Source organism: Cibotium barometz, chromosome 25 (genome assembly GCF_041138505.1).
Source record: "Cibotium barometz isolate CiBa-2024 chromosome 25, ASM4113850v1, whole genome shotgun sequence".
In the NCBI taxonomy this organism is placed as follows: domain Eukaryota; kingdom Viridiplantae; phylum Streptophyta; class Polypodiopsida; order Cyatheales; family Cibotiaceae; genus Cibotium; species Cibotium barometz.
Window position 1 is genome coordinate 23,131,489 of NC_141070.1, and position 11,636 is coordinate 23,143,124.

The following is an 11,636-nucleotide window of genomic DNA, read 5'->3' on the forward strand; positions in this document are numbered from 1 at the left end:
GAAGGATCTGTTCTGGAACCATTACTTCTGCTTCATTCACAATATCTGGTTCCGCTTTATCTTTGACCTCTGAAGGGGGTGGACCTGCATATGGCTTTAGCCAATTGACATGAAATACATCGTGCATAGTCCAACTCGGAGGTAGCTTTAACTGCATAGACACCTCATTAATCTTTTTCCGGATGGGAAATGGTCCGAAGCTCCTAAAAGACAACTTTGGGCATCGCTTGCCCACCTGCTTCAATCTTTGCTTCATAATCCGAAGATACACCCAATCTCCTTCCGAAAACTTTATATCCCTTCGGTCTTTATTGGCCTGTCGAGTGTAGGCCTCTTGCGCTTTAGCCAATCTGTCTTTAACTGACTCTAGGATCTCCTGGTAAGACTCCGTCACTCTGTTCACCTCCGGTACTGAAGACGAAGTCCTGGTTAACAACGATTGGAAAGGTCTTCCAAACGCTGCCTCATATGGAGTCCTGCGAATAGTTGAAGAAAAAGAGTCATTCAAAACAGCTTAAACTAAAGGCAAAAACGATTCCCATTTACCTTGCTGATCGTGGACATAACACTTCAGCACATCAAAGGCCAACTGGTTGTATATCTCTGTCTGGCCATCAGTTAAGCACTGCGTATTACGCTTACTCGGACTGGGAGGCAGATTTGTGACAAAGTCCATCGAAATGTCCTGGAAAGGACCCTCAGGAATTGGCAAGGGCTGTAACAACCCTATCTTCTTTCCACGAGGAGCTTTTAACAAATGTCACAGCGTTGTACATATGTAAATACATCACGCCTCATCTTTGGCCAATAGTATTGCCGTTCTAATTTCTCCAGAGTCGAATTCATGTCCCTATGACCACCTGTAATGGCGTCATGGGCATCATGGAGAAGAGCTGCCCGGAATGACTTCATGACACATAGTCGGTCTTTGTAGAAAAGCCAACCATCGCGTATTAGAAAATGGCATGGTCCTGTGGCATCCAATGCCTGTTCCCACTGAGTACCGAATTCCTCGAAATCCGCGTACGTGTGCTTCATGTCCTCTAGTCCTGAACCAACAAGGTCAAGTCTAGTGGTCTGAATCGTAGATACTTGTCCCTTCCTGCTCAAAGCATCGGCCACTGGATTGGCCTTCCCTGGAAGGTACTCAATCATACCACCGAACTGCTGGAATATCTGACTCCAGCGGTGTTGTTGATCACTCCACTGTGCACTTGGCATTGTCTGAATCCAGTGCAATGCTTGATGGTCAGTGCGAACCTCGAAGTCACGGCCACACAGGAAATGTTTTCAATGTTTCAAGGCCTGTATAACTGCTAGGAGTTCCCGATCATAGACTGAGTAGTTCTTTTCAGCGGGCAGTAACTTACGAGACATGTAAGCTACTGGATGACCATTCTATTGCAATACACTTCCAATTGCGATGTTACTCGCATCGGTGATCACTTGAAATGGTTTGTCCCACGAGGCAAGGGCTAAACAAGGCGCTTCTGACAAAGCCACCTTGAGGTTCTGGAATGTCTCCAACGCTCGTGGAGTCATTCGAATCTTTTGCCTTCTTGTTTTCACTCCCTTTAGCAAATCGGTGAGGTCTGCCGAGAGATCAGAAAGCTTGTCAATGTGGGTGGAATATGCCTGGCATATACCCACAAATGATCTAATGTCATAAGCCGTCTGAGGTACTTCCCAGTTAACAATCTCGGCCACCTTAGCCGGATCAAGTTGAATGCCTTCAGCACTAATTATATATCCCAAGTAATGTACCTGGAACAGATAAAATTTTGACTTCTTTTCATTGACATAGAGCTCGTTGCTTTCCAGCAACTTAAGGACTTTCTCCACATCAATGTCATGCTGCTCAACTGTAGCTGAAAATATGAGTATGTCGTCCAAAAATATGAACACACACTCTCCAATCAACTCCCGGAAAATACGCATCATCATGCGGTTAAATGTAGTTGGGGCGTTCGTCAAACCAAATGGCATGACCACAAATTCATAGTGGGCCCGTTCTGTACGGAAGGCTGTCTTGGGGATGTCCCCCTCTACAATCCATACTTGGTGGTACCCACTCTTTAAATCCAGTTTGGAGAACACCTTTGCTCCATTCAGCCTCTCGAGAATATAGTCAATTCGAGGCATCGGGAATATGCTCTTGATAATCAGCTTGTTGAGTGCACGATAATCGACACACAACCGAGAAGACCCATATTTCTTCTTGACAAACAAGATCGGTGCTGCAAATGGCGACACGTTGGGGCGGATGAAGCCAGCTTGCAACAATTCTTGGAGTTGGCGGTCCAACTCGGATTCCATTGCCTTAGAAAGGCGATACGGAAACTTGCTCGGGGGTTCCGAGCCTGGGAGGAGGTCAATCCTGTGATCCTCCGGTCTGGACGGGGGGAGTTGGGGAGGGAGGCTGTCCCGAAGAAAAATCTTCTGGAACTTTTCATGGAGAACCGAGTACTTCTCGGAAGCATTGGCCACCGTTTGGGCTGTGTGGATGTAAATCATCGCACACTGTGCGCCTTTCCTGACTGCTCGCTTATCCTGCAAGTGACTTATGAGCGGAAAGTTTGGAATACCTGGCTCACACTTAATGGTCACCGGGGTGTTTGACACATTCCGATTGATCTGGAACGTGTGCTTGTCTCACTTGACATCAGGAAGAAACTTGTGAAACCATTGGATACCCAAAATTATGTCTGCTGCTACAAGAGGGGCAACCATAAAGTCACGCACAAACTCTATGCCCTGAATCACTAACTTAGCACCTAGAGCTTCATACTTGACGCTCGTTGTCATACTTGTGCTAAAACCCTCAACCTGTTTGTCCACCGAAGTCAGCTCGAAACGGGCACGCCTAGCAGTCTGTTCCGTGACCACATCCTCCGTGCTACCGCTGTCAAACAAGACAACGACTCTCTGGCCACCTATGTAGCCAAAGGACTTGAGCAATTCGTTGCGCTCATACTTCTGGTCATGGGCGCCCTTCTGCTTATCTTCGAGCTCCCGACTAATAATTGCTCCAACTGAAGCTCCAGGGGTTGAAGAACTAGGGTTAGCCGCTGGGGTCTGTGTGGGAGCTGAGCTCACCACGGAAGTTGTGGAGGCGGCGGCGGCCTTTGGAGGCTTCTTCGGACAATCCCGAGAAGTATGTCCTTTTGTATGACAAAAGAAACATCTACCCTCCTTCTTGTACTGAGAAAGCTCCTCAGCACTCAACTTGCCACCTGTCTTGCCAAAAGAAACATCTACCCTCCTTGTACTGAGAAAGCTCCTCAGCACTCAACTTGCCACCTGTCTTGCCTGCCTCTGCTTTCTGGTCTGGAGTAAGCTTAGACGCATTGTTCGAGTTCTTGGAGCCAGAGGCTCTCGGGTTCTGTCCTAGGGAAAAGACCCCGTTTGGTTCTAGCTTTTGCCCCTCGAGGTGCTAGCCCTGGGAGAAGCCGGTTGGGAAGTCTTGGGCTTGCCACCATTGTGTTTCATTTTTGCACTTTGCGCAAGCGAGAGTGCGTCCTCAAAGGTGGCTGGCCTAAACATACGCACCTCCCATTGGATTTGCGTGTCCAGGCCATACAAAAACTGCCCTTTCTTGTCCGTATCAGATAAGCCTAATTGCAGACACAAGGTCGAAATTTTATTGGCAAACTGAAGGACTGGTTGCGCGTTCTAACGCGCTCCCCTGAACTCGTCTTCGAGTCGCTCAAGGTAGTGGGGCGGTAAAAATCGCTGCTTAAGGTCGCGGACGAACTCGTCCCACACATAAGCTGCCATACTTGCTCTGGTGTGGGCATGAGCCCACTGAGTCCACCAAGGAATGGCCTCACCTTCCAAGTACCAACTAGCTAAGATCACTTTGTCGGTATCTGTTTTCCTCACTGCGGCAAAGTAAGCTTCAAATTGATGTAACCATGAGTAAAGAGTTGTGGGATCGAGTTTACCATTATACTTACTAAAATTCATTTTCTCGGGAAAATGATTCGAGGGCACCACCGGTGTCAATCTGGCGTCCAAAGCTCTGAGGTAACGCTCGTGTTCCACGCGTCGCATGGCGTCGTCTTCTCGTTGTCGGATCTCCAATGCACGCATCTGCAACTCAAGCAAGGAGCTTGGCTGCGGCTGTGACCCCGCGAGAGGGTCCCTGTGACGAGGATCTGGTATCTGGGATACGGAAGGAGGAGGAGGAGGAGATGGAAAACGCGACGCTGGAGAGCGAGAACGCTCCTCCAGAGCCAAGATCCGTGCCTTCTGCTCATCCAACTTGGCTGTCTGGTCTGCGATTGCTGGCATCATCTGCTGGAACATGTCTGTGACACTCAAGCCCGGTGTCCTAGCTGGGCTGCCTGGTGCACTCTGGTCCCATGGTTCTGGGTCTCTCTCGTCGCCGAATCTCGCCATAGCAGGAAAATGCAATTCCTTTCCGGAACGCAATCTGACCATCCGCTATCTGTGTGTGTCACCAACCTGGACATTTCCCAGTCTGAAAGGGGTCTGGTGGACTCCAGGATGTTTAAATATTTGGAAAGTACAAGCTTTGGGAATGGGGGATTATCCTAGAATACAAAGGACCACACTCCTAAAATTTAGGAGAGTTGCTATTTTTGGCCCGACTCCGATGGAAATTCCGTTCGCGTCATTACATCTGGAATTGAGCAGATACCAAGAGTTGGCAAAGTGCCTATGACAGAATGTCTACCAGTTGGGATATTTTTAGAGATAAAGTTTATGGAAGGACCCATCTCTTAGATTGGGACATGTGGCAAGGAGGTGGACCAAAGTGAGACAAGTGGCCTGACATTTGTTAGAAAGTGGATCAAAGTGAGACAAGTGGCCTCACACTTGTCACTTCAGCTATTATGTGGCTCTCCACTTGTCATCGTAGCCTTCTCTTGCCATTTTAGCGCATGGGAGGCCCAAATCTATAAATTGGAGCCCTCTCTCTTCATTAAGGGAGGCTCTCTTGCTCCACACTAGCCTCTACCACCGTTACAGGTTGCCCTAATGATGGCTACTCTCTTTCTCTCTCACTTGAAGGCTGCCCATGAAGAATACCGGCTGTTGGGGACTGTTTTGGAGGCTTCCATTGCGAAGAAATATTGAAGGCAAGGGTATTTAATCATTTATTATGATTTCTAGCCATTGTACTTGTTGCACCAGCATTTGTACTTGCTGTACCTGCTGTACCAGCCATCGTACCGGCTGTACAGCCTCTATACCTGTTGTACCAGCCACCGTACCGGCTATACCAGCCATTGTACCTATTGAACTAGTCATTGTACTTGTTGTACCAGCATTTGTACTTGTTGTACTTGCTGTACCAGCCCTATTGCATGAAGACCCGTGGTTTTTGGGGAAGAATCAGTACCCACACGGAGGTATATGGATTATATTGTTGGCTCGGCATTTCTACAGCCTATGTTCCGGCTTGGTAGCCTTGTGTTGGGCTGTGTTATGGCATTTGTATAGGGATAATCCGGCATCTCCCGTGGGGAGAGTAAGGTCCTCAAAGCTTGTACATGATATTATTCTCCTTGGGTAATAAAATACTCCAAGGGGGGGGTCGGCCCATTCCGGCCTCTATGCGGTGTCACACGTGCAAGCTCCATTTTCAGCATTTGTGGATGTTTTGTTCAGCTTTATGTTTTATGCAAAGTGATGATGGATATGTGTTAAGGCTGTGGCCATGTTTAAATGTTTTAATATGCATTGATGGTATCAACAAGTGTGTCAAAGGCCCTAGTCCCCCGGGCACTCCCGCTGCGAGTTACAGTGTGGGAGACTTCCGGAGGCTTCCGGAGGCTAAAAACCAACCGTCCTTCGAGGGACAGGAGTCACTCCGAAAGAGGTAGTCCACCGGCGTCTAAAAACCAACCACACGAGCGAGAAAATTTTTTTGGTTTTCTTTGCTAAATCTTTGTCCTTGAAGTAGGTTCTGATACCACTGTAATATGCAGAAGCTTCGGAGAAGGATCGGTACTTCAAAACTCAGAAAATCAGCACTCTTTTCGCGACGGAATTAACGCACAAACTGAAAGGAGATGTGCAGAAAATAGAGAGAGAAGGGGGAGATGGAGAGGACACAGTATTGGGTCCCAATTACCCCTTGTAGGGCCCCCACCACAGATGGTGTATTTGCTTTATTAGAATGATGTAAATCTGAAAACAAATACAGAAAACTTGACCTTTTCTTGGTTGGAAAATCCTGCCCTTGACCTGAATCCTTCACCCCTTTGCGTTAGCAAGCCCTTGGCTGTCTTGGCCCCTTGGTTTGCTTGAGCAGTTGGTGAAAAATGAGATGAATGATGGGATTATGGCCTCCACTATTTATACTCCTCCTCAGGAGCAGTCGGCCAGCTGAAAAACAGGCAATGTCCCACGACTGGTGAAAATTCAGCAATAAATGCTGAATTAAATCCCAAAAAATACTGCCTTTTTTTCCTAACAGGCTGAAAGTGATGTGCCTGCTTCTGATTGACTGGACACAACTTTTGTCCACAATCCCAGGGCTGGGCAGCCTGTATGGGCTGCCCCATATATGCCCTACAGCCATATAAAGGCTGTAAGCTCCTGGAAATAGCCTTATCTCTGCCCTAGGGTTGTAGGACAGCCCCTCCATGGCTGGTGGGTCCAGCCTAGGCCTTACTGGCCCACATGGGGATGGTTTCACATGCCCATACTAAGCTCCGGGGTAGCCCTATGGGCTGGCCCCTTGTCCTAAACATACTCTACTCAGTGATCTGGCATCCGGTACCTTACCAGATACACAGAACCACTGACATCATTCTAGAGGGAGACTCACACCGCGGACTGGCACTGTTTCATGTGCAGGACAGTGCACACCTGACCTTGGACTCATGTGCAGGACAATGCACACCTAACCTCGGACGACTGAGATGGATCCCTAGCTGACTCGTCCCGGACTGGGCTCACATGGGACCACCAGGTCCTACACCTTCTGTACAGAAATGTCTACGTGGCATCCAAGTGCAGGATGCACGTGACATATCGTCTCATGAACGGGGATTGTCCATACCAATGCTGCATGGCATAGCATCTTTATGTGCTTGCTTGCAATTGAAATTGCATGCTGTTTTCATGCTTGCTTGACCAATGTGTAGTTCCGGGTAAGGGGACGCCCACCCGCGAACCGTGCGTGTGAAACTGTCTGTTGACATGGTTATGTGGCATGTAACAGGTGGTAAGTATTGGTCATAAACCTAGCCTTAGGAGTTAGCACTAATTTATAAGTGAGTGTGTACACACTTCATTAAGTTTTGGGCGACCAAAACTCACTTATAAATTATAACCAGCCCGGTGTTCACACACACTGATGTCCCGATGTGGACATAACCCAATGTCCACTGCCCAGATCTTATCCCCTTTGTACAAAGGGAGTAACCAGCATGTGTCCACTCTAGCTTGCTCCACAAAGCACCTGCCTGCCACCTACACTGGACAACTCACCACCTCTCTCTAGAGATTGGTGCCTCCTTCATGAGGGCTGTTGGGCTGCATTTTCTGCACATTCTCCTTTCCAACTTCATTTCCAAGCTTGCTTAGGTGATTTTCAAGCTTCCAAGATTGATTCCAGATGCTAATCACTCTCCTACACACTCCCAATGACTGAAATTCAGCAAAACAGCTCTTTTTATTGTTGTAATTTTTGGTCTTTTTGTTGAAAACCCTAATTTCAGTCCTCCTTTCTCAAGTTGAACCATGGGGAAGCTTTCCCAAGGTTCCCTTTATCCTCTTGAAGACTTTTGTCGTGAAGAATTGCGTCAAATCGAAGATCTCTTCACTCCAAAGACTTCCATTGCGAAGACTTTCGCTGTCATCGACTCTACTTGCAATTGGTAAGCTTTAATGCTTAAATATGGAAGTAAGTAGCAGGTTGGAGGAACCGGATTACAAGATCACATACCCTGTGTAGTGTTCTCTTGTCCTACGTGCTCTCTTATAGATTGTTGCTACCATGTGTTGGTGGAACAATAGAGAGCAGATGGTAGGGAACATGGGCACTTGAGAGGGTAGTGTGGATTGCAAGTCTACAACGACAACCACTTGTTTGCAATAGTGTATTCATATGCATTGGTATGGAAATCTGGTCAGAAATGCCCATGGCACTATGTACTTGATTCTCCCAAGATCAATATACTTTATTTGAGGGAGGGGTCGGCCGTTCCGGCTCTCTTGTCAATTCAGCAATTTACTTCTTGTATTTGAGCAAGTGTCCATCAAATCTTAGTGTATTTAAGTGTATTGATTAGCATTGTGTTCAACCAAGTTACATTGGTATGAGAGCATACAGTTCTCTTTCACTTCTATCGTGAGAGACGATCACCGTGAACACTAACTATCTCTACACTTAGAACATTATGGACAGCCATACAATGAATGTTGGAGATGCTAACACAAGAGGCAGGAACAATGAAATGCATGCTTCCAATGCTTTACAGGATGAGCAAACTCATATGGTGCACAATAGGGAACATGAATATGTGGGACAGCCATCCCGTGCCGACCGATAGGAGGGAGGAGGGGGGGGGGGAGTGCTATTTTAAAAAATGACATTCCCCATTCGCCCGCCATCAATTCTCAGAGCCCTCAGCACTGATGGCCCCTAAGCCTTTTCAGGTTGGCAGCATTTCAAAAAGTAGGGTTTTTCTGTACCAGACATTCAAGTGCTTTTGGGCACATGTTCCCAAGATTGGCAAGAGATCAGGTGCACTCGAATTTTGCTTGTAGAATAGTTTTACAAGGTTGACTGATATTGGCATTGTTTGATTCTGCCTCTGCATTTTATCTTTAACAGTTAACAGTGCTTGCCTGATACTCTGATTCCAGAAGTCTACTGAATGATGGAGAATGAGGTTGGAATGCACTGTTTGGCAGACCCAGTAGCCATGTGGCATGTAAGATCAGAGATTGCACCAGCTGTACTTCTTACGGTTGATTTTGGAGGATGGTATATGGAGGATGCTAAAGATGCTGAGAATCATGTGGGACCTACAGATGTGATACCCCACAGGCAAGTCTCCTTACTGAAGGATGTCATTGTTCCTTACACTCACCTACAACCGGCCTTGCATCCTTCCAATGATCGGCAGCGCAACACACTTGCTTATTTCAAAGGCGCAAGGCACCGACACAGGGTAATTTGCTTCATCCTTAACTATTGCATCTTGGTCATGTGATGTTTGGCATTCCACCTGAACTGTACTCCTGCACCTTGATCAGACGGGTCTGGTACGAGACAAACTGTGGGCTGTCTTGAAGGATGAACCAGGGGTTGTCTTTGAAGAAGGGTTCCCCAACATAACAGGACAGGAGCAAGCTTTGAAAGGGATGCGTGATGCTGAGTTCTGCTTGCATCCAGCAGGTGACACACCCACCTCATGCAGGCTCTTTGATGCAGTTGCAAGCCTGTGTATCCCTGTCATTATCAGTGATAATATTGAGCTTCCCTTTGAGGGGATACTGGATTACACAGAGTTTTCTCTCTTTGTGGCAGTGCATAATGCCCTGCAACCCAAGTTTTTGGTAGAGTATCTCAAGGGTATCACTGTCCAGCAGAGAAGAGCTATGCGTGCTCGCCTAGGGGCTGTTCAGCACCTGTTTGAGTATGACAATGGATATGCTGGTGGGGTTGGGCCTGTAATAGAAGAAGGGGCAGTAAATTTGATTTGGAATAAGGTGCTTAGCAAAGTCCCTACCATAAAAGAGGCTGCTACAAGGGAAAGGAGAAAACCTCTAGACACTTCAGTGCCTGCCCGTTGCCAATGTTTGTAGGGCTTCTTTATGTCCATGGGTGTTGAGGTCAAAAGCTCATTGAAGCCCTTTTTGTTTGCAAACAGAGGTTATTTATATGAAGGGTTTTTTTTTTTTTTTTTTTTTTTTTTTTTTTTTTGGGGGGGTGTCTGTGTGTTGGAGAGGAAAAGAATGCATCTCAATTTAGTTCACATGCCTTGAAGCCAAGCTTCCAAGTAAACTTAAACAGTCTTAAAAGGGATTGTTTTTTTTAATTTGGGTGAATTGAGTACGGATGCTTGATTTTCTTAAAAATAAAATGGAAATTTTGTATTTAGTAAATTGCTCTTATCACTCTATCTCTGGTCAACAAAGGCAGGCCCCATAGAGAGATACTTCTCTTTTTTTTTGGGTGGTGGGGCGGGGGGGGGGGGGGGGGGGGGGGGGTTGTTATTATATCTATATTACTACATTAGGTGCCAGGGTTCAAACTTGAGACTTTTGTGTTGGCAGGTTGGGGTGTTACCAGATAGAAATTAAGTCCGCTTATACAAATTTTTGGGGGTTGAAGGATTTACTTTTGATCAAACTAAAATGTAATTAGTGACTTGGAAGGCCAAAGGTGCACTTCACTTCTCACTGTGACTCCTAGGCCCATATAATGATTTTGAGAGAAAATATGGGTTTTTGTTAGTTTTGCTCATTGAATTTTTGTTACTTTTGCTAATTGAGAGTGAGAGCCTTTTTAGCCTTAAAACTCTCCCTCAATAGTACAACACTTATGCATCCAAATAAAGGTGTTTTAAGATGCACTAATGCAAATGGCACAAGTGTAAGGAAGCAAAAGTGTAGAGTAGCTTTCTTAGCCCCATGAATACTGCATCCCATCCAACTACTTTGCATGTGCATGCGTGTAGGCATATGCATGCACGCTTGCCTATCGGCTTGCCTTTGAGCTTGCGCTCGTGCGCGTGTGTGAATGTGTGAAGGGGTGGGGGGAGGTTGTGTGGGTGGGTGTGAGAGAGAGAGTAGTTGTCGTCCGGTGGTGAAGAGAGCCGTTTGTACATGTAGTTGTAGCCGTCTGCTTGTGCCTATTGTCGCTTGTATTTGTTCGTCTGTACTTCTCGACCACCTGCACCTACTTGACTCTTAGCCGTTGCGTGTTCTTGCTCCTCACTAAGTTGTCGCCTGTTCTTGCTCGTCTACGAGCTGTGTTTTGTTTGGCCTTTCTTTGTTTATAGCCAAGCCTTTGCGGGTTTTTTTGTGTGTGTGTGTGTGTGTGTTATAGAGATGGTTCTTTTGGACAGATTCGTAATGTATATACCAGACGCCACTCTGATTCAAGGATACAAAAGCAAAATAAGCCAAACTTGAGGAGAATGAAATTCAATTTTGTTTATGATGTGATGCACAAATATTATGAATTGGCACAAAACAAGTGGATCAAGGCAAAACCATCTCTGAAAGTGGTAGTGAAAACCTAAACCATAAAGTGAGGACATTTTCACAGCAAGCTGTAATATTGTTTTTCTTGGGACATGCTTTCAATGAGGGATATTCGATAGTGGGTCAACAATCTCTTGGTTGAAGAATGTGTGGATGGACGGAGTTTAATATGTAGCGAGAGGATTTTTAGAAATCTTGCTTAACTCAGTGCAAGCAAAGCAAAAGTTGTTTGAGATTTCACCTCTTTTTTCGCTAGGCAAATGGTGCATGCGCTACCATGGTGCCTAATGCTGACTATCAAGGGTTACTAAAACATCAATGATGGGTTGAGGTGGTAGATTTCTCCATTGATCTACAAGATATGATGGTTGGATAACACCAATTTACGAGTATATATGCACTAACAACATCAACTAGAAGGGTAGAACTCTAGAGAAGGA

General features: G+C 46.2%; 1 protein-coding gene across 1 annotated transcript in view; it reads left to right on the forward strand.

The window, feature by feature from the left end:
- The window catches only part of LOC147624358 (Exostosin family protein), a 28,666-nt gene extending 18,790 nt beyond the window's left edge, over window positions 1–9,876 (forward strand). Inside the window, exons 2-3 of the mRNA XM_086819339.1 lie at window positions 8,896–9,155; window positions 9,241–9,876. Of these exons, the coding sequence (XP_086675465.1) occupies window positions 8,896–9,155; window positions 9,241–9,792 (812 nt within the window). The 3' untranslated portion in view covers window positions 9,793–9,876. The remainder of the gene's footprint in view (window positions 1–8,895; window positions 9,156–9,240) is intronic.
- The last annotated feature ends 1,760 nt before the right edge of the window (window positions 9,877–11,636 follow it).